This window comes from Phalacrocorax carbo, chromosome 16, assembly GCF_963921805.1.
Source record: "Phalacrocorax carbo chromosome 16, bPhaCar2.1, whole genome shotgun sequence".
Taxonomy (NCBI): Eukaryota; Metazoa; Chordata; class Aves; order Suliformes; family Phalacrocoracidae; genus Phalacrocorax; species Phalacrocorax carbo.
The window spans coordinates 11,834,254-11,856,411 of NC_087528.1; the positions used below are offsets into that span (position 1 = coordinate 11,834,254).

General features: G+C 61.6%; 1 protein-coding gene across 2 annotated transcripts in view; it reads left to right on the top strand.

Annotated features, from left to right (window-relative positions):
* Window positions 1-1,079: 1,079 nt before the first annotated feature.
* Window positions 1,080-22,158, top strand: part of ARHGAP44 (Rho GTPase activating protein 44) — a 32,653-nt gene continuing 11,574 nt past the window's right edge. For both annotated transcript variants that reach the window (XM_064467262.1, XM_064467263.1), the window contains exons 1-9: window positions 1,080-1,371; window positions 13,238-13,277; window positions 16,791-16,895; window positions 16,988-17,064; window positions 17,539-17,650; window positions 18,529-18,605; window positions 19,387-19,504; window positions 21,647-21,715; window positions 21,794-21,875. In XM_064467262.1, coding sequence (XP_064323332.1) covers window positions 1,319-1,371; window positions 13,238-13,277; window positions 16,791-16,895; window positions 16,988-17,064; window positions 17,539-17,650; window positions 18,529-18,605; window positions 19,387-19,504; window positions 21,647-21,715; window positions 21,794-21,875 — 733 coding nt within the window. In that variant the 5' untranslated portion in view covers window positions 1,080-1,318. The remainder of the gene's footprint in view (window positions 1,372-13,237; window positions 13,278-16,790; window positions 16,896-16,987; window positions 17,065-17,538; window positions 17,651-18,528; window positions 18,606-19,386; window positions 19,505-21,646; window positions 21,716-21,793; window positions 21,876-22,158) is intronic.

Consider the following 22,158-nt stretch of genomic DNA (forward strand, 5'->3'; position numbering starts at 1 on the left):
CCAGGAGCGATGCCAGCATGGGCAGAGCAGCCCTCTCAGGGCTCGGCGCCGTGCGGGCCCTGGGCAGGCAGCCAGGGTGATGCTATGGGTGAGCGTCACCCCAGATTCCCCCCTGGGGTCCGCAGAGCTCGGGTGGCGCAGAGCAGCCCGGCGGAGACGTCCCCCAGCTGGGACCGGATCCTGTTGCTTTGCCTGGGGGCTGCAGGCCGGCTCCTGCTCCCGCTCCTCCCGCCCTGCCCAGGGATGCAGCAGCGAGATGCTGGTTAAACCTGCCGTAGCCCCGAGCACCCCAAATCCTCGGGGTCTGGAGAGCAGAGATGGGGGATGCTGGGGGGGTGGGGGGATGCTGGGGGAATGTCAAGGGGATGCTGGGGGGATGCCAAGGAATGCCAGGGGATGATGGAGGGATGCCACGGCCATTGCAAGGGATGCTGGGGGGATGTCCGGGGGATGCTGGGGCCGTGCCATGGGATGCCAAGGTGATGTTGGGGGCATGCCAAGGGATGCCAGGGGATGCTGGAAGGATGCTGAGGCCACGTCAAGGGATGCTGAGGGATGCCAAGGGACGCTGGAGGGATGCTGAGGCCATGTCAAGGGATGCTGGAGGGATGCTGAGGCCATGTCAGGGGATGCTGAGGGATGCCAAGGGATGCTGGAGGGATGCTGAGGCCACGTCAAGGGATGCTGGAGGGATGCTGAGGCCACGTCAAGGGATGCTGGAGGGATGCTGAGGCCATGTCAAGGGATGCTGAGGGATGCCAAGGGATGCTGGAGGGATGCTGAGGCCGCGTCAAGGGATGCTGAGGGATGCCAAGGGATGCTGGAGGGATGCTGAGGCCATGTCAAGGGATGCTGAGGGAGGCCAAGGGATGCCAGGTGATACTGGGTCATGCCAAGGGATGCCGGGGTGATGCCAGGGAGATTCCGGGGGGATGCCTGGGGCCAGGCCCGCTCCAAACCCCACCCCCGCTCTGCAGAGCCCGCCGGGGCGGGCGGCCTCGGACTACATTTCCCAGCGCCGCCGCGGCCGGGGGCGTTGCGGGGCGTTGCGGGGCGGCGCGGCGCGGAGCGGAGCGGGGGGCGCGGAGCGCAGGCGGAGGCGCGGAGCCGCGCAGGGGCGGCGGGCCCGGCTCGGCCAGGCCCGGCTTAGCCAGGCCCGGCTCGGCTCGGCTCGGCTCGGCTCGGCTCGGCTCGGCTCGGCTCGGCCCGGCCTGGCTGCCCGCCGGGCGAGGATGCGGGAGGGGCGGCCGGCGGCCCCGCGCTGCCCGCCCGCGCTGCCCGCGCTGCCCGCCTAAGGGGCGCCCCCGCCGCCGCCACCATGAAGAAGCAATTTAACCGCATGCGCCAGCTCGCCAACCAGACCGTGGGCAGGTAGGGATGGGGACGGGCCCTGCCCGCCCCACCGCCCCAGCCGGCCCCCTGCCTGCCCGCTGCCTGCCCCGCTGCCCTGGTCCTGCCCCACTCCTGCCCCCTGCCCGCCCCGCTGTCCTGGTCCTGCCCCACTCCTGCCCCCTGCCTGCCCCGCTGCCCTGGTCCTGCCCCACTCCTGCCCCCTGCCCGCCCCGCTGTCCTGGTCCTGCCCCACTCCTGCCCCACTCCTGCCTGCCCCGCTGCCCTGGTCCTGCCCCACTCCTGCCTGCCCCGCTGCCGTGGTCCTGCCCCATTCCTGCCCCCTGCCTGCCCCGCTGCCCTGGTCCTGCCCCACTCCTGCCCCCTGCCTGCCCCGCTGCCCTTTGCCTGCCCCACTCCTGCCTGCCCCGCTGCCCTGGTCCTGCCCCACTCCTGCCTCCTGCCTGCCCCACTGTCCCTCCACAGTGCCCACTCTACCTGCCCCACCGCCCCTGCTCCCTTGCCTGAGCCCTGCCTGCCACACTGCCCCAAGTCCCACACCCTGCCTGCTCCCTGCCTCCTGCCTGCCACCCCACAGCCCCTGAATGCTGGTTGCTCCCCTGCCCCTCACCCTGTGCCTTACTGTGCCCCGCCTGCCCCACTGCCCCTACCCCCTGCCCATCCCCTGCCCGCCCCACTGCTCCTGGCCCTGTGCCTGCTCCCCTGCCTGCAACCTGCCCGCCCCGCTGCCTGTGCTCCCAGCTCTCAGCTGCCCTGCTGCCTGCACCCTGCCTGCTCGCTGCCCACACCCAGACCACTCCTCTGCCTGCACCCTCTCCCTCTGCCCCCACACGCCCTGCCCCGCTGCCTGTGCCCTGCCTGCCTGTTAACCCCCACTTGTCCCCCCGCACACACCCTGCCCCACTGCCCCACAGTTGCCCCCTTTATCCGCTGCTTCCCTGCCCCCTGCCTGCCCCCTGCCTGCCCCTGCCTCCCCCCTGCCTGCCCCTGCCTCCCTCCTGCCCTTTTCCCTGTGGCCCAGGGCTGGGCTGCACAGACACTGGCTGTCCAGGTGCCCTGATGCCGTGGGGTGCCCCACTGTCCTGCTCCCCCCGCCCAGCACCCATGGGTGGCCCCGGCTGGCTGTGGGGCGGGGAGCAGGCAGGGAGCAGGGGGGCGCATCGGGGTGGGGTGGAGGGGCCGTGCGCACCGATGTGCGGCCAGGCCCGGCATTTGGTGGTGGCTGTTGTGTAATTCCTGAAGATTTTGCAGCTTGGGGGGGGGTGTTATTTATTTTTCCCTTCCCAGTGCATCACTGGGGCACCGGCACGGCCGGGGCGTCGCGCTCAGCATCCCCTCCTGGGGCTGAGGGCTCGGGTGCCGCTGGCGTCCCCTGCGTCCCGCCTCGCGGCTCGGGATGCTGGGCCCAGGGGCTCGGTGGTGCCGCACGGCCCCGGCCACGGCACAGGGCTGGGACGGCCGCAGGGCACCGCCTCGGGGCTGCGGGAGCGTGCGGGAGCGTGGCGCGGGAGCGGTGTGTGGGAGCTCGGCGCGGGAGCAGGGCGCGGGAGCTCGGCGCGGGAACAGGGCGCGGGAGCTTGGTGCGGGAACAGGGCGCGGGAACGCAGTGTGGGAATGGTGTGCAGGAGCGCGGTGCGGGAGCGCGGTGCGGGAACAGGGTGCAGGGGTGCGGCGCGGGAGCGTGGTGTGGGAGCTTGGCGCGGGAACGGGGCGCAGGAACGCAGTGTGGGAATGGTGTGCAGGAGCGCGGTGTGGGAGCGCGGTGCGGGAACAGGGTGCAGGGGTGCGGCGCGGGAGCGTGGTGTGGGAGCTTGGCGCGGGAACGGGGCGCAGGAACGCAGTGTGGGAATGGTGTGCGGGAGCGCGGTGCGGGAGTGCGGTGCGGGAACAGGGCACAGGGGTGCGGTGCGGGAGCTCGGCACGGGAGCACAGTGTGGGAGTGGTGTGTGGGAGCGCGGTGCGGGAATGGTGTGCGGGAACATGGCACAGGAACGCGGTGTGAGAATGGTGCACGGGAGCGCGGTGTGGGAATGGTGTGCAGGAACAGGGCGCCGGAACGTGGTGTGGGAACAGTGTGCGGGAACATGGCACAGGAACGCGGTGTGGGAATGGTGTGCGGGAACATGGCACAGGAACGCGGTGTGAGAATGGTGCACGGGAGCGCGGTGTGGGAATGGTGTGCAGGAACAGGGTGCAGGAATGCAGTACGGGAATGGTGTGTGGGAGCGCAGTATGGGAATGGTGTGCGGGAACATGGCACAGGAACGCGGTGTGGGAACGGTGTGCAGGAGCATGGTGTGGGAGCGCGGTGCGGCAATGGTGTGAGGGAGCACGGTGCGGGAACGCGGTGTGGGAGCGTGCTGCAGGAATCTGCTGCAGGAGCGCCGTGCGGGAATGATGTGCAGGAGCGAGCAGAGGGTGGGAACACACAGCTTGTGGGAGTGCGGTGCAGGGAACGCGGTACAGGGAACGCAGTGTGGGAAAGTGCTGCGGGAGCGCTGGGAGACCAGTGCTTGTCACCCTTGGGGGAGCTGCAGGAGGAGGCCGTTTGGGGGACAGAATGTGCGATTTTCTCCATGCATCAACGCCGGGTTTGCTCTCCGGGTGTGCCAAGGAGATTTGACACGTCTCCCACCCACGGCTGGGGGGCTGCAGGGGAGGGCTGTCCCCAGGTCTCGCCAGCACCGCGTGGGAGATGTGAGCCGGGCACCGCCCGCACGCCTGGCTTCAAAATGGTGCCGCCGACAAGGCGAGCATCCTCCTTCCCACATCCCGCGGGAGCGCGGGGCCGTGCCGGGCTCCCTGCAGCACCCAGGGACGGCGGTCGCGGCGCTTGGAGCCGCTAAACCCCTAATCCTCTTAGGGGCTCGCTGCGACGCCGGCTCGTGACGGGCAGCTGGGAGGCTCTGTTGGCTGCCTGCAGAGCTGCCTGTGCTGCCCGGCGCTTCGGGCTGGGTTTAACGGGGGGGGGTACACGGCCCCCTCTTTGCTCAGCACTGGGACGGGGTGGCTGGAGCCTCTGCGGGGCTCAGCGGGAGCTCGGGGACCATCCTCTTCCTCAGCCTGGCTGCGTTGGTCCCCATTGCGAGCGCGGGCTGATGTTTTATCCCTCTTCCCCACTGCAGAGCCTGGAGCAGCAGCTGGGAATGGGGAATAGCAGATGGGAATGGGCAATAGCGGATGGAGATGTGGAATAATAAGTGGAAATAAGGAATAATAATAGAAGCCTGATGTTCTGTCTGCCCCAGGAGAGGCTCGCCGCGGTATGTGCACCGTAACCCTCCAGGGTGTGAGGGGTGTCCCCTCCTGCTTGTTGCCAAACCCCAGTGGGCCACCATCACCCTGCGATGCCAGCGCCCCCACGTCCAGGGCTGGGGACCCCCGGGGCAGGTGCTGCCCCGGGGCTGGGGTCTGCGCCTCACGTGGAGGTTGTCCCTCGGGGGTGGATGCGGCTGTTGGGGACAGTTTGCATGAGGGGGTGACAGTGGTGGCACCCAGCTGGTGTCACTGCTCCCAGCGGCACCGGGCCCAGAAGATCCTGAGGCTGTGGGGGTGGCTGCACCCCCCCCAACACAGGGTGCTGGGCTGGGGCTGCGTCCCACAGGACCGGGGGGGGGACAGCGGTGACACCCCCCAGCCACCCCGCAGGATGTGCAGAGGGAGGCACGGTGGGGGGGTCCCAGCCCCTGGTGGCTTTTCCTGCTTTTGGTGGTGCAGTTTCCTTAAAAAAAGGAGGGAAGAAAATAGGAAGGGAAAAAAGGAAGGGAAAAACCCCATCCCATCCGTGGGTCTGCCAGCAGGTGCCAGAAGTACCCCGGCGGGGGGCGGGCAGGAGCAGCCCCTTCCCCTGCGAGGTGGCTGCAGCTGGCACTGGTGTGGGGGGAGGGCCAGGGCTCACCTGCCCGGGAGCAGGTGGGGGAGGGCCAGGGTCAGGGTCAGCGTTAAGATCAGGGTCAAAGTTAGGGTCAGGGCCAAGGTCAGGGTCAGGGTTAGGGTCAGGGCCAAGGTCAGGGTTAGGTGTGGGTGCCGAGTGCGTTTCCTTACCTTCCCAACTCCGGGCTTCAGCTCTGTTTCCCGGGTGCTGCCGTGCTCCTTTGCTGCTCCACTCGCCGTGCGGGGGGTGCTGGGGGCCTCCTGAGCCCCCTGGGAGAGCAGCAGCACCCGCGGGTGCCAGGGTGCCCCGTGGGGGAGTGGGATGGGGCCAACGGAGCAGACACACTGCTGTGCCCTGAGCACGTTTATTTCATTTTTATTTTTTTTTTTTAATTTTGTGTTTCGGGATTTTTTATTTTGGGGTTTTGTTTTTTATTTTCTTAATTTCTTTTATTTAGATCATTTCACTAGATAGAAAGAACTGAGGATGCTCGTCCCAGCCCAGACCCATGCTTGGTACCCAACCTCCGGGAGATTTACCATGCCCAGTCTGTAAGGGGCCATAATATTTATCTCCATGGGGTGGAAAAAATGGAGAAGAAATCAATAGGTGGCTGTAAAACATTCTACAGATGCTCTCTGCACAGCACGTTTATTTTTTTTATGCCTATTTCTTTGCCCGTTTCATCGCAGCCGAGCCGGCGGGAGCTCGCAGCCTGCCGGGGGGTCACGGGGCGGGGGGCACGCGTGTGCCCCCGCGCTCGCTCCGGCTGCCCGAACAGCCCCGAGTTTTCCAGAATTGACTCAAGATGGGATTTTTACCCCCGCATCGGGAGCGAAAGCGGCGCTCGCAGCCGCGCGCGGAAGGGCGCGTCCGGGCTCCCGAGCGGCGCGGCGGGGGGACGCCGGCGGGGGTGGTGTCAGCTTCGGGGGGTGGGTGTTGCCTCCCGGTCCTTTCTGAGCATCCCAAGGTGTATCCCCCATCCCGGGGGACAGCGGTGCCCCTCTTGGGCTGCGTGTTGCTTTGGGGGCTCTCGGGGCAGGCGCTTTTGCGAGCACTGGTACGTCCGCACCTGAATATAAAGCATTTAAACACTGAGGTTTTATCCTCTGGGCAGCAAGAATATTCTGCAAGAAATGAGGATGAAGAAATTCTGCGGGTACGGAATAAGGACGGAGGGGATAAAAGCACTGCCTGGGATTTTTCCCATGGGATTTGCAATGGGAATGACACTCTTTAAATACCTGCGTTCCACGTCTGCGCTTTGGGGTGCCAGGGGCTCGCCCTCAGCAGACCCCCCCTCGGGCCTTTTGGCTTTGCCCAGTGGCGCCGCGCCCCTCGGCTGGTGCCGGCACCATCCCCGCAGCCCTGGGGATATTTTTATCCTCCTCGCAAGGCAGCAGCGCTGCCAAACTGAAATATTCATGGAGCGGGCTGGAGGTTTTGTCCCCGCAGCCAGCAGCCTGGGGACCCTGCGCCTTGCAGGGGCTTCTCCGTGGTTTTCCGATCAGGACCGAAGCGCGGTCAGGATGCGACCCCGGCGGGGGTTTGCTCTGCTGGGGATGCGCCGGGAGTGAGGAGCAAAGGGCTCCTGTGCCGAAGGGATGCTGACGCAGAGAGCTGGCTGCCGGGAGAGGGGCAGGAGGAGAGGAAAAGAGGCTTTTCTGCCTTTCAAACTCTGTCCCCTGTTTTGCTTTGATTCCTTTGGTTTTCCCAGCAGTGGGCAGGAGGACGGAGGAAAGCTGGACCAGCCTTCCCCACCCATTTCATCCCACTTTTTCAGCCTGACTCGGCCGAAGGCAGGAGAGCTGCCGGGGGCTGAGCCTGATGCCTGCTGGGTGGGCATCGCTGCCCTTACCGGTGAGTCTGGGACATGGGGACCGTCACTCCAGGTCACCCGCCGGGGCAGGACGAGCCCGGGATGCGCTGGAGGAGGCGCCGGCAGGGCCCTCTCACCACATCTCGCTGGATGTTACAGCTCAGAGTCTTCTCCCCGGGGCATTTGAGCAGCGTTTTGAGGATATAAATATTTGATGTTTTGCTTCTTGCCTGCTAAAAAGGCACCGGGAAAAATCCACAGCTCCGTTTGGCCTCGGCTGGATCCTGGTTACGAGCCATGGGGCTGCACGTCCCGGGGGATGCGGTGGCGAGGAGAGCTCAAGCAGCAGAAGCTGGGCACGGCGCGGTCCTTGGGCCAGCGGCCAGCCTGGACCGCCATGCCCGTCGCTTCCAGGGGTTGCCTGGGTGAGACACGTAGTGGATGCTCTGCGCCTTATCTGAGTTGCGGGGTTGAACCTCACCTTACCAAGCTCCCCTCTGAGCTTTGGGACTCGAGGTCCTTGAATTTTCTTGCAGCCCCCAGGCGCATGCGGCGGCACCGGAGGGCGATGTGTGCAGGACCGGGATGGAGCCGGGCACCGTCCCCGAGCCCGCGTGGGACGGCCGGGCAGGCCCATCCGTGGGAGTTAACGCTCCCGGCATGGGACGGCCTTGGCCAGGTTTTCTTGCCTCCCTGTTTCGTCCTCGGCCACGAGGCTATTTTTAGGCTGGAGCAAACGCAAATCAGGGGAACTGGCCGGAGTCAGTAATTAAATAGCTATTAAATACGGGCACGCTGCAGCGAGAGGGTGGCTGGGGATGGGGGTGGAAGGAGTGTTTGGTGGGCAAGGGGGTCCCTGAGGCTTCATGGGCACGCGCTACCTCCGGAGACGCATCCTTGCTCCTGCCCGTCCCCCTGTGGGGTGAAGCACTTGCCCGCGAGCCGGGTGTGATGGCTTTTCCCCTCTGGAGGGAATATCGCCATGAAATCCCCATCGTGCTTTGAGTTTTGCCGGCTCAGGGTCAAATCCGAGACTGTGAGCAACTTGTCTTGGGTGCTTTGAGCATCTGAAGGGGCGGCGGCGGGGACACAGGGTGGGCTCCAGCCAGATGGAGATGTCTGGCATTAGGAGGTGCTCCAGGGAAGCACCAGCTTTGCTGTAGCTCCCCAGGTCAAGGCGCAGGAAGCTTTTGTAGTATTTATTTGGAAATCAATTTGCTTGATTGGTGTTGATTTCTGCTGGCAGCAATTAGTTTTTGCAGAAGCAAATGCCCGACCAAATTGTAGCTGCATCCCCCGTTCATTTGCTTTTAACTCTCCATATTAATCGTCCCTTTTCTCCCAGCTGTTTGCAGGGACACGAGTGTCTGGGTGCTGAGTGAGGCTGAGCATTGCCTGGATTTGTGCTGAGAAAAACAGCTCCTGGGTGGAAATCTGGAGGGGAAGGGGAGGAGCGGGCTTTTACTTGCCTAAAGGAAAGATGAGAGAAGGCGTTGAAAGCTGGTAATCCAGGCTGCCTCTCCAAGGGATGCTCCCACAGGATGTGTGTAACCTGTAAGGCATGAAGGTTTGGGGGATTAGGGACCAGCCAGGGAAACCGGGGGCGTCCCTGCACCCCTGGTTTGGGTGCTGTTGTTTGCTGAGGCCGTCTTGCATGAGCAAAAACCACCGCCTGTGGTTCCCCAGGGGCGGTCGTGTCCCACTGCGGGAGCCCCGGCTGCACCCACCCCGTGAGACACAGGGGTGGAAATACCCACGTAGAAATGAACGGGTGGAAAGAATTCCCCCAAGCTGCTACTGGTTTAAACTGGTGTGCAGAGGAGATGCTTCGCTGGTGCCACCAGCCGCCTGCCCTGATGGTTGGGCCGTGGGATGCCACAGCCGCCGGACAGTCCCTTCCCAGGGCTCTGCTGCCTGTGTCAGGCCCTCAAACATCATTTGTGGGACTGGGGTTGTGGGGTAACCACAGACGGGGCCTGAACCCCACTGGGGCATGAGGAAGGGGGTCCGAGGTAGCCTCCCAGCCGCTCCAGGGGCCTGTGCCTCTCTGCCTGCCCGGCGCTGGGGCCCTGGCACCCCCAGGAGTTCCTTTGGGAACGACAGCGATTTGGGAGGGAGGCGGGTTTGCGCAGGCAGGAGCTCGGCTGCCTCCCGCACGCGGCTGGAGCAGCGCGGGCAGGGAGCAGGTTCCAGGGTCCCTGGGCTCGGGGCGGCCACCGCCGCTTCGGCAGAGGCTGAATTCAGGGGTCTGTGCCACCCCTCGGGTAGCTTCATCCCTGCTCGGCTCTGGCTGCTTGGACGGAGCCCTTACTGGGGCAGGGAGGGGGGCTGGGGGTTGCTGGGGAGGAACTGGGGGGTGCCAGGAGAGGCAATGCCAGGAGGGCCTGAGGGTGCTGGGGTGGATGGCGGGATACTGGGGAGGGGCTGGGGGATACTGGGGAGGGGCTGGGGCATGCCAGGAAGGTCTGGGAGGTACTGAGGAAGGACTGGCGGGGTGCTGGGGAGGAACTGGGAGGTGCTGGGGGTGGGCTGGGGTGTAACTGGAGGGGCTGGGGGATGCCAGGAGGAGCTAGTGGATTCCTTGGATGGGAGCAAGGTGCCAGGCTGGCACAGGGGGAGCATCTCTGCTGGAGTTAGACACATTTCCCACCATCGGTTGCATCCAAACTGGCTCCTCTTGATGCTGTTAGGGGGTTTCTGGAGGGTTGCAGTTTCAGAAGCACCTGTGTGCTTTGAGCTTCAAAGTCCACATGGTCTGAACTAAGCGCTTAAGAGCAAACGAAGGACTGGGGCTCCTCAATCCTGGGGGGTTTTGGCGAGCGGTTCTCCCCGGGGATGGGAAGCCAAGGCAAGAGGTCTCGGGGGAGGCACAGGGACCCACAGCCGTCCTCGAGCAGGAGGGAGACAATACGGGGACGGAGAAGAGCACAAACCAAAAAGGTTTGCTAAAGAGGAGGGGTGGAGCGGAGACGCTCGGGGCTGAGCCCACTGAAGATGCTTTGCCAAAATCCTTGGAGGGATGCTGCCATCCTGCTCCTGGAAAAGGCAGTGGGATAGTATTTCTCCATCCCTGCTGGGTGCGCTGGGGAAATGCCTCATACCAGGGAGGTGGCACTGGGGCACTGGGGTCTCCTTGAGCATCTCTGAGTGCCCCCAAGGGCTCAGCACCCAAAAAATACCCCTCAGGCAAGGCAGAATCCTGGGGTGCAGGAAAGCCTCCATCTCCCCGGCTGCTCCCTGGCAGGGCGTGCATTTTCCTGCCAAGCATCACTTGCTGCAGGTTCACAGGGTGGCTCATAAAACCATATAAGCTCCTGTAAAACCATATTAACTTTAGGCTGAGACTTTCGAAGCACAACAGATATAATGGGATTTTTCCCTGTGGCATTAGCGGCATGGCGCTGTAACGTAACGTGATGTCAGTGGAGCAGGATGATGTTATTTTTGAGTCTTGCAGAGCGGCTTGGGCTGGGCTTTCTGTGGGGTTTGGAGGCTCCGCTCAGTTCTTGCGCTCCTGGGTATGATTTGCAGGTTGTGGTGGGCTGCCCGCCCGAGCACGTACAGACGAGGGGAATGATTTGTACTTTTTTTTGGTGCGTTCTGGAAGATTAATAAGGAGCTTTAGGTGGGGTGGCAGGACATCAGCAAAGCCACATTGTCAGCAGGACCGTGCACATGTTCAGGAGCAGGATCCGTCCTGATTGCATTCGATGGTGCTGCGGCTGAGTTGCTGCCCTGGCCACATCGGTGGGGCCGGGCTCTCCCGCGGGAGCTCTTTGCCGTGGCTGCTGGCGGCATCACCCATAGGGTCCAGGTGCCCCGGGGCAGGAGACTTGTCCCTTGCTTTGGCATTGCAAAAACATCCTGTGGTGGCTTCTGGGGCCACGTCTTACTCCGTTCTGCAAGACAAGGCGTGGGAGCAGGGTGATGCTCGGCTCTGGCAGGACGTGGTGCCCGGCTCCCGCTGCTGGTCCACCGCGGCTCTGCCACGTGTCCGTGCCACCGCTGGTGGCTGCAGCGTGTTCTCCAGGCCACGCAGAGACCCCCATCCCCGTCGCAAGCCGGAGGGGAGGAGAAAGCATCCTGTCTCCCACAGATGCCGAAACCAGGTGGAGAAACCCGTGTTCCCACGGTGTGCCCGTGGCTCTGCCGCGTCGCTGGGCAGCTCTGCCGAGCGGCTCCGACAGCTTCTTTGCTTATTCCTATCCATAAACCGCTGCAGCCTTTCCCCCCCTCACCCTTTTTAAAGCCAAATCAATCATGGCAGGACCCCAACCTGCTCAAGCATCCCGGGATGGGGCAGGGCTGGCGCGGGTGTCTGTGCCAGGGCTGTGGCTGGGGGATGCTCTCCCTTAAAGCCACCGAGGTTCCTCATGCTGAGGATAGCCCTAAAAGCAGAATGAGGGCAGATTTTTGTTATCCTGTTTGAAACGTTGTTTTCTGCCTCCCAAATGCACGTTAGAGCGTAGCACGTGTTGGTTTGTGGCAGCTGGGAGAGAGACCATGGGATGTGCAAAACCCATCCATCAGCCTGGCTGGAAGGAAGAGGAGAAAAATGCGCTAAAAAGGTCACTTTTGGAGCAGCATTTTCCTGATGGTGCAAGGACAGGAGGGGCTTCTTTCCCTCCCGGCCTTTTTTTAAAGTTTGGAAATGATTTCGGGGGTGCAAAGGCAGCGGCGGGGATGTGTGCCGGTGGTGCCTGCGCGGGGGTGTGCGATGCTTGCCCGCAGCCTGCCCCCTCCTTCTCCTTCAGGATGCTAAATATATCCTGAGCCGGGGAAGCAGGGACAGCCGTTGTGCCTGTGCCGGTGGATTCTGCTGCTTTCTTCCCCATTTGTGCTAATTCTGCAGCGTTTCCAACCCTGTCCATAAATTATAGCGAAGGTGATTTGCAGAAGAGGAGGAGGAGAACGTGAGCAGCCCTTGCTCCCGGGTGGCCAGCGCGTCGCTTGGGTTTCATATAGAAGATATTATAACGTGTTCATTTAAATCCCTTTTTTAAAAAAAGAAGTAGGGGGTTTGGTTTGTTTTGTGGTTGTTTTTTTTTTTTTCATTTTTAAAACCAACTTAAATCAGACACTGGGACAACTTTCATACACAGACCAGATTTAATGCAGTTAATTTACACTTTTAAAAAACCTTTGGACGTGGTATATTTGCAGATGAGCTGTAGACCAAGCCCTGCCCTGGCTGCTGTGCCAGGCTGGCTCTGTGAACCTCATTTCCTTATTCCTTATTTCCACTTTGTCAGTACTTCACTCAGTCTCTCAAAGCTGAGAAACCAGCTTGGACAGCAGAAAGTGGCCAGGGCTCAGGCAATAAAGGTATTTTTTAAGGAGGATGGGAGCACTGAGCTTTTGTTTGTTAACAAGCCTTTAGGGACTAATTGGCTAAATCACAGCTCTGCCCAAGCGCATCTCGACAGAGGTCATTTTTCAAAGCGAGATGATGCATTGAAGTTATAAAAAAGCCCTAAGAAAAAGAATAAATGATCCAGAGTGTGATGTTTTAAATAAGGCTGAGCAGATCTGGGGAGGAGCGGCCCAGGGGCTTTGCGGGCAGGGATGCTGTGGGTCCGTGTGTGGACGAGGAGGGTCTTGCAGCGGGTTTCTGTCTCCTTCTGCATCCCTGGCGCTCCTCGCTAGCAAAGACAGCAGATGACACGAGCTCTGGAGCGGTAAACCCGGCTCCGATGAGCAGCGGGGAGGGTTACGGCGAAGCCCCGGGCAGCAGCTGCCGCCGCAGATTCAGTCGGCCGCGTCGGGCGGGAAGGCTCAGTCGTGCGGACGCGCTGTGTCCTTGAAATCCGCAGCGCTGAGGACGTGCCAGAGCTCGGCACGGCCCTGGGAGCTGCTTTCGAGCGTAGACACACCGCCTGCCTGCGCAGCGCTGGCCACCTCCTCCTGGGAGTTCAGCATCCCTGTTTTGCTGAGGATAATGGAAAAATAAGGGGGAGATCGGGGAGGACCCTAAATTGTTCTGAGGCATGGCGCGCTTGCAGTGAGCTGAGAAGATGCTCCATCCTTTGCCTATTTGGGAGATGAGGCTGGTGGGACCAGAAAGCCTTAAATTACTGGCTGCATCCCAATGGAAAAGCATGTTCAGCCGTGCCCGGTACCATGGCGTGCAGCCCCGCTGCTGCTGCGTGCGCCGGACCCTTCGCCAACGCTTTGTGTTCCTTCTTGTCTTGCAGGGCTGAGAAGACGGAGGTTTTGAGCGAAGATCTCCTGCAGGTGAGGTCCTCTGCAGCTGGTCTGACCCGGGCCCAGGGTACCCGAGGGTGCTGGATGTGGCAGCAGCTCCATGCCGGTCGGTGCCGCGGTGTTCTGTGGCGATGAGACAGGCTGGGAGGAGGAGGAGGGGGTTGGGAGCATGGGAAGCAGCGTCGTCTCCCTCCCATGCACCCTCCCAGCCCTTTCCCAGACTGGATTTCAGGTCAGCTAGAGTCAGATCCAGTCTTGTCTCTGCCAGGACGGCAACTTGATACGGCCGGATTGCGGGCGCCTGCGTGTCCCACCTCTGCTGCAAAACCTGCCCTGGGACAGGACATGTGGCAGCAGGGGACAGTCCCCAGAGCGGATGGGTTGGGGGACTTCAGCAGAACAGCCCAAGCCAAAAACCTCACGTGGTGCCTTGGGGCTGTGACGCTGTCACGGGCCCTTGGGGACGTCTTGTCTTGGTGCTCTTTGCTCCAGGAGCAGGGCTCTCTGCACACCCCAGGGAAGGAGGCAGCAGAGAAGGTGCCAGCTGAGGGATGTGAATTCACAAATCCATCACTGAATTAATGAGGTTTCTAACGCACATGTTCCCTATAGCATCACCTGTAACTTGGGCACCAATGAGTAAAACCGCTGCCCGGCCGCCGGTGAGGATGCTCACCCCTCCTCCTCCTCCACCACGGTGCGGGCATCCCCTGGCGTCAGCCAGTCCAGCTGCCATTAGGCCCACTTCAAAAACCTGTTTTGGGGGTAAACGGATGTATTTATACCTTCCAGCTTGGGAATTTGGTCTGTGCCATTGCTATCAGGTAGCGGATTCAGCAGAAACAGCCAGTGGGCCGGTGTGTGAGGATGCCGGTGGCAGGAGGCACGACCTGCGGGTGACAGTGGCTGCAGAGTGACCTTTAGGTCTTTCTGGCCTCCGTGTCCTGCCTCCGTGTTGCCCTCACTTGGACCTAATGGTGCTGCTCCCTGCACACACCAGGCTTTAGCAAGAGCCGTGTGTTAGCCAAAAATGCGAGCAGGGTTTGAGTGAGCCGTCACTAAGGGGTGAGGCGAAGCCATGCTGGAAGAGAGTGAGGTGAAGCTCTGTGTGCAAACGCCCCAGCCGCCCGCGGCCGTTAATCCCTCCCACGGCCTCTTGCTGCTTTACCGGGGTTTCAGCAGCAGTTTCCATCGTGGCTGGGACCAGCCCGGCCCGTGCAGTGGGGGAGTGAGGTTGGTCTCCGGTTGTACCAGCACCGGTGAGAAGCTGCTGGTGGAAGCAGTCGCGCGGGCTCCTGGGGTGGTGGTGGGTTTGTTCGCTGTTCGGCGGCACCATCCTCGTGGTTTGCACCCCTGCAAGTCAGTCTCCGGCCTTGGGCATCTGGACTTTTATCCTTTCCTCACCAGTGCTGGTGGCAGGGACGGGCAGGGTGCGACGGCGACGTGCCTCGTACCGGGGGTGGGCAGCCCCGGTAGGGCGGAGGGGAGGGGAGAGGAGCCGAGTGCTCCCCGCCACCAGCAGCCAGGGGGAACATCAATAATGAATCTCTTTATTTTTAATTTTTGGGGCGTTTCTCTGTGCAAGTTCTGAGGTCTCCATGACCCCTCAGCACTCAGCCAGGCCCTGCTCTTACAGCTGCCCGGTGGCATCCCGGTGCTGGCTGGCATCTGCGCCGGCACCGGCGAGGGCAGGCTTGGCTTCGGCAGCGGGGAGTTTTGCATCTTTTGGGGAGGTGGATGATTCTCGGGGAGGGTGGTCGGGGCTGCCTTGCCCGGGTGTCTCCTGAAGAGCCGGTTGTGTTCACGGGGGTCTGTCTCCAGTGGGGGTGGGGAACCCAAACCCTTCATATCTCATTGCCTCCAGTCCAGCTCATCTAGATGGGTGTGCGCCCGTATGTGTGCCCTTCTGAGCATCACACCCCTTCCTTTCGACATATACATGGGCGTGTGTGTGCGTATATATAAAAATAATATATTTTATATATATATTTTAAAATAATAGATGTCTACGATGCCTGGCTGAGGCAGAGCATCCTCTGCCATCCCTGCGGTGGCTCCCGTGAGATGCCTCCTGCCCTACGGACTCGCAAGCTGGAGAAGCTCAGCTCTTCTCCCACTTCCCCCAGGCAGGGAGTATTCCTTTTTCTTTCTCCCAGAATATTTCCCAAGATTTTGAGCTTTAGGGAATATATCTTTTTTTCCCAGGTGTTTCCCAAGATTTTGAGATTCCCATGTTTTTCCCGAGTCTCTCAGCTATGGTTTTCAGCAGATCTTGTTTGCTTACATTTAATGACTCATCTCACTGAGTTTTGGAATTAAATTCTTAATTTAATCAATGCAGAAGTGAATAAGGCAATTTGCAGCCCTGGGTTGGAGCTGTGGCCAGTTTGGTTTGTGGCAGGGCTTGGCTGTGGACAGACACTGCCTGCCCTCGCCCTGGGAAACAAGAAGGGCTTTGGAGGCTGGTCTGGACCCAGCCTTCAGCCTTGTTTGGGGGGTTAAAGTGGGGCAGCTTCACAGAATCATGGAACCATAGAATGGCAGGGGCTGGCAGGGCCCTCTGGAGCTCACCCCGTCCCACCCCTGCTGGAGCAGGCACCCCCAGAGCAGGGGCACAGGGCCGCGTCCAGGCGGGGGGTGAATGTCTCCAGGGAAGGGACCCCACAGCCTCTCTGGGCAGCCTGTGCCCCTGCTCTGGCACCCACACAGGGAAGGGGTTTGTCCTCGTGTTCGGGTGGAGCTTCCCATGTCCCAGCTTGTGCCTGTGGCCCCTTGGCCTGGCGTTGGGCACCGCTGAAAAGAGCCCGGCCCCATCCCCCTGACACCCGCCCTTCAGATATTTATAAGCACTGATGAGACCCCCCCCTCAGCCTTCTCTTCTCCAGGCTGAACAGACCCAGGTCTCTCAGCCTTTCCTCACCAGGGAGATGCTCCAGCCCCTGATCCCCTTGGCAGCTCTGCGCTGGCCTCTCTCCAGCAGTTCCCTGCCCTTGAACTGGGGGGCCCAGAACTGGACGCAGCCCCCCAGATGTGGCCTCACTGGGGCAGAGCAGAGGGGGAGGAGAACCTCCCTCGCCCTGCTGCCCACACTCCTTTCCATGCCCCCCAGGGCACCACTGGCCCCCTTGGCCCCAAGGGCCCGGTGCTGGCTCAGGGTCACCTCGCTGCCCCCCAGCACCCCCAGGGCCTCTCAGCAGAGCCGCTCCCCAGCAGGGCCCCCCCAGCCTGTGCTGGTGCGGGGGGTTGGTTGTTCCTCCCCAGGGGCAGGGCCTGGCACTGGCTCCTGCTGAATTCCCCGAGGCTCCCCCGGGCCCAGCTCTCCAGCCTGCCCAGCCCTCGCTGGGTGGCAGCTTGTGAAACCTGGTGACACCTTCTGCTTAACGCATCCCTGCCCTGGGCAGGGGCTGGGCTCCGGGGATGTTACATCCAATGCAGCAGCAATTAAAGTAGCTTTAATTGAAAAGCAAGAAGTCCCTTACGTCCCCGTGCGCGGGCGCGGGACCAGGCGGGATGCTCGGGTGACGGGCACCACTGCACCCACAGGTGGAGAAGCGCCTGGAGCTGGTGAAGCAAGTCTCCCACAGCACCCACAAGAAGCTGACGGCATGTCTGCAGGGCCAGCAAGGCGTGGACGCCGACAAGCGCTCGGTGAGGCTTTGGCCAGGCTGCGAGGACGCGGGGCGGGCTGCTGCCGGCAGCGGGGCCGGCGGGGTGGGAAACGCAGAGCCCTCTCTTTGCAGAAGAAGCTGCCGCTGACGACGCTGGCGCAGTGCTTGATGGAGGGGTCGGCTGTGCTGGGTGACGACTCCCTGCTGGGGTAAGGGGGGCCCGGGTCTCCCCCGGCGCTCTGATGCTGCCGGGATGCTGCCGCTGGGAATTGCTGCGGTTCCTTATACGTGATGCTGGATAACGGGGGGGTGTCACAGCGGCATCCGAGGGGCTGGGATGCTGATGTGGTCTCGGTAGTCCAGGGGTATGCTTTATTCTCCTCCTTGCGATGAGCTGGGGTCCTTTAGTCACACAGTGTACAATGTAAATTATATATGTAATAAGAAAGTTCATACAATTTCAGGCTATAATTGGTGCAATAATTAGGGAATGAGATTTTCCTAACACCCTTGGCTCCCTGGCGGCTGCCCTCCCTCCAGCCCTCTGCCAAAGGATCCCCCACAATGCTGCCAAGGCCCCCGGGGGCTTTGGGTGGCCGTTGCCCACCCCAATGGGTGCAGGGCGGCTGCCCATCACCCCCCCCCAGCCCCCGCCGTGCCCAGCCCTGCCGGTGCCCTTGCAGGAAGATGCTGCGGCTGTGCGGGGAGGCGGAGGACAAGCTGGCCCAAGAGCTCATTCACTTCGAGCTGCAGGTGGAGAGGGACGTCATCGAGCCCCTCTTCGTGCTGGCCGAGGTGAGCGGCGGGTGGGGAGGTCCTCGGGTTGGGGTGTCACCGTGTGGGGACTCGTATCCGAAACAAGCCGGGGGGAAAGCAGGGTTTCACTGCTTCCATGGCGTATCTGGTTCCTGGCTGCTGTGAGAGACCTTCCCCCTTTGAGAGGTTTGCTAAGTGCTTTAACTGGCAGGCAGTATTTGCACGTTCAGCTGGGCTGGGGCGGTGGTCCCTGCGAGCCCCTTCGCCTGCCCTCGCTGCCCTGGCTCTTTTCTGCCTCTCCTGAAGGCAGAGCCGTTAACACTCTTATCTCTGACCCATTTTTCCAAGCTCCAAACATATACCATTGTTATTTGGGATTTTTTTTTTCCTCCTTTTCCCCCCTGCTGCTAACTTCGTTTTTCTATTTTACCCAACACTCCCCCCCCCACCTTTTACATCTTGCAAAATGTCCCAGGCTTGGTTCTGATTTTATCTTCCCCGGCAGAAACAGCAAGAGCTTTATCACACTGCCGGTGTTACCAGGATGGGCGAGCAAAGCCGAGCCACAGCTTTATTTTGCCAAAGCCTTTGGCAGGCAGCGCCCGTGCGCGGGAGGCTTTGCATTGCCATCCCCCAGGGCCCTTTTCCTGCCTTCATCCAGCTCCCCAGTGCAGGAGGCTTCCATCCCCCAAGGATGCTCCTCCCAGGGATGCGGGTTCTGCGGCCAGGGCTGTCGGGGGGTGGCACAGCCCTGGTGGGGACACAGGAGGGACGAGCTATGCCATCTCCATGATGATGTTTAAATAAGGAGCTGCACCCGAAGGGCTTGCAGCAGCCCAAACTCCCAGCGTCGCGGTCAGGTGTGACCTGCCTCTCCGGGGATGTTTATCTCCTCCCGTTCCTGTGCGTTGCTGCAGGTTGAAATCCCGAATATCCAAAAGCAGAGGAAGCACTTGGCGAAGCTTGTGCTGGACATGGACTCCTCCAGGACGCGGTAGGAAGCAGCTTCAAAGCTGCTTTATAAAAAATAAAAATTCCCAAGCGATGGGTAGTGCTGGCAAGGGCACGTCCCAGAGCCCTGGTGCTGCGGCTCCCTTGGGACAATAAGTCTCAACCGTGTCACTGTGAGCCTTGAAGTCAAGCTCTGCAAGAAGCCGAGATTTCTGCTCTTGTCTGCAGAATCCATAGATCCCGTTTCTTTGCCGTCTCTCTGCAGAAAATAGTATTTTTTCTGGTGCAAATCTTAATTTTTTTTCCTCTTTTCCCTATCTTGGTGAGTTCTGACGTGATGGCAAAGAGCCGGGTGCTCCTGCCACTCTAGAGTAGTGCTGGGGTGGAGCTGGGATGACTCCCAGGATTGTCCTGTGCCCCAGACGCTGCTGTGGGACCCGGCAGGCTGTGCTTTGGGTTTTGCTTGGGGCTGTTGAGTTGGCCAAGCCCCACACATCGCAGTGTGACCTGGGGAGAGGTTTGGGAGGTGTCCGTAGTCCGCAGCGTCATGTCCAGGCTCTCCCATCACCTTCCTCTCTCCTCCCACCTGGATGAAGCTTGTTCTTGAAAAGAATTGCTTTATTAGAGCCCAGTGCGTGCAGCCGGTTGTGGGGACTGGGGGTGTTCAGGGCTGGGAGTGGATGCTGCATCCCAGCCTGGGCTGGGACCATCCCCGTGGTGCTCAGCCCTGGGCACCATGGTGGGCTTGGCTGAGGGGGGTCCCTGGGCTGCCCTCTGCGCGGATCCCCCTCCCTCCCCGTGACAGCTCTGCCCTCTCTCCGCAGGTGGCAGCAGTCCGCAAAGTCCTCGGGTTTGGCCAGCAACCTGCAGCCCTCGGGCGCCAAAGCCGACGCTCTCAGGGAGGAGATGGAGGAGGCGGCCAACAGAGTGGAGATTTGCAGGGTACCCAGGGGGATCGCTTCTTGCTGGGGTGGGGGGCACCTCGGCACCCCAGGCACCGCAGAAAACCTGCAGCCTCCCCTCTTACCCCATTCTTCACCCTCTTCCTACCCCTGTGCCATGGGAGACCCTCCTTCAGCTGGTCCCATGTCCGAAGGCAGCCTGGCGGCAGCCCTGACCCTTGCCTCATCACCCCTGGGCGCTGCCAGGGCTTGCCGGGTGCCGAGGTGCCACCCTCGAGAGACAGCAGCTGCACCGGAGCTGCGAATGTGGGTGATGCTCGCCAGCCAAGCAGGACATTCCCAGTTCCTCGGTCCCCATCTTCCATATCCCGCAGAGCCAGAGAACATCCCCTTCAAGGGTGCCCGTCCCAGCGGGAGCCAGCGAGCTCAGCCCCGGCTCAGAGAGCTGTGGGCAGCGCCGGCTCGTGCCGAGCCCACACGTGCCACCCGGCCACGTCACCGCCCGCCATCCCGCGGGAGCACGAACGACCAGCTGGGCACGTTGGGTGCGAAAAGCGTCCGAGCAAGGGGGGACGCTGCTGCCAGCACCTTCGTGATGGGCTGCGGGATTCAGCAATGAAACCTGCAGGCAGTTTTGTGTGACTTTAAATTCCCCCAAGCAGAAGACACAAAGGACTGGGGGAACCTTGCTTTTGGGCAGGGGATGGAGTTGGGGGTGTGTCTCTCAAATCCTGGCTTTTTTTCTCTGGGGGCACAACCAGAACCCGAGTAGCCTTTAAAATCCGGTCCCACACTGATGCTTCCCCCATCTTAGACCATCGCAGCCCCATGTGCCCAGCAATTCTCAGCAAACCAGCTCAGCGAAGAGCTGCCCCCCAGTATATTCACTGTACTGATGGTGGATGTTGCAACCAGGACGTGTTCGCTGTATTTTAAAACCCTGATTGTTTTCCTCCAGTTGAGTTATCCAAGGGGATTCTCAGAAAGGAGCAGTTTGGGGAGTGGCAAAGTCTATTTGCGAGCGTGAGGGCACAGAGACGCGTGTCCTGGTGCCGAGGGGCTCGCTGCAATTCGGAGCAAGCAGCACCCGGTGCCGCATCGGTCTGGTCCGCGCTGAGCGGTTGGGATGCTGCCCGCGGGAGCTGAGCCGTGCTAACAGTGCACAGCAGTTAGCCCTGTGGTTAATGAGCCGCTTGCGCGTGAGGAGCAATGCAGCGAGGTGCTGGGACGAGCAAACCTGGGGTATAATTTGTGCCGTTCAGCCCACTGGGATGTGCGGCCTTTGGCTTGTGGTTTAACCCCCGCCAGCAGCTCAGCCCCACAGAGCCGCTCACTTACTCGCTCCGAGTGGGATGGGGGAGAGAATCAGGAGAGTAAGAGTGAGAAAACTCGTGGGTTGAGATAAAGACAGTTTAATAAGTAAAGCAAAAGCCACACATGGAGGCAAAGCAAGCCAAGGAATTCATCCCCTCCTCCCCACGGGCAGGGGGTGGTCAGCCATCCCCAGGGCAGCAGGGCTCCATCACACGTGATGGTTACTTGGGAAGGCAAACGCCGTCACCCCAAACATCCCCCCTTCCTCCTCCTCCCCCAGCTCTGTGTGCTGAGCCTGACGCCGTGTGGTGTGGGGCATCCCTGGGGTCAGTGGGGGTCACTGTCCCGGCCGTGCCCCCTCCCAGCCCCTTGTGCCCCCCCAGCCCCTCGCTGGTGGGGTGGGGTGAGGGGCAGGAAAGGGCTTGACTCCGTGTAAGCCCTGCTCAGCAAGAACAAAAACATCCCCCTGGTATCAACGCTGCTCCTGCACGAATCCAAACCACCGCCCCGTACGGGCTACTGTGCTGAAAATTAACTCCATCCCAGCCAAAACCAGCACTGGCTGACAGGGTGTTTCCAAGTCACTCGCTTCCAGAGAGCCTGTTGCAAAGCACCGGCTAACTGCGGGCTCTGGAAGGATGGGCGTGCGGGGCTGGAGCTGTTTGCACGGCAGCAGAAAGCAAAACCCCACGGTGCTGCCGTATATGCAGCATCCCAGCACATCTCGGGCAGGTGCTGCAACACGCCGCGTTGCACGTTGGCTCCTGGTGTGACCGAGCTGGTCCCTCCCGGTGGCCTCCGAAAAGGCCATCGTGGTGGCATCAGGGCAGCACGAGTGGGACGGCGACTAATTCTCTGCTCTCCGCAGGACCAGCTCTCGGCTGACATGTACAATTTTGTGGCCAAAGAAGTAGACTATGCAAACTATTTTCAAACCGTAAGTGCCACCCGTCCCCACGGGACTCCCCCGTCCCCGGCCGTGGGGGTGACGGCCGGTGCTGTCTCTCCCCCGCAGCTGATCGAGGTGCAGGCAGAGTACCATCGGAAGTCCTTAGCGCTTCTGCAGAATGTCCTGCCTCAAATTAAAGCCCAGCAGGGTAAGTGCCCGCGGGGCCTGTCCCGCTCCTGCATGCGACGCCGAGGGCTCTGTGTCACGCCGGAGCCGTGCGGGGCTTCGCGGCGGCAACGCGCCAGCCGCAGCGTGACCCCGCGGCGTGGCACGGTGCTGGGTTTGTGGCTGAGCACCCTCCCTTTGCTCACCGCCTCTGCGTCCCGCCTGCCCCGGCGCTGGGGAGGGCATCCCCCTCCCACCTGGTCGCGGGGGGCAGGCTCCGGCCAGCTTCACGGAGGGTGGGGGAAACACGTCCGAATAACCCCGTG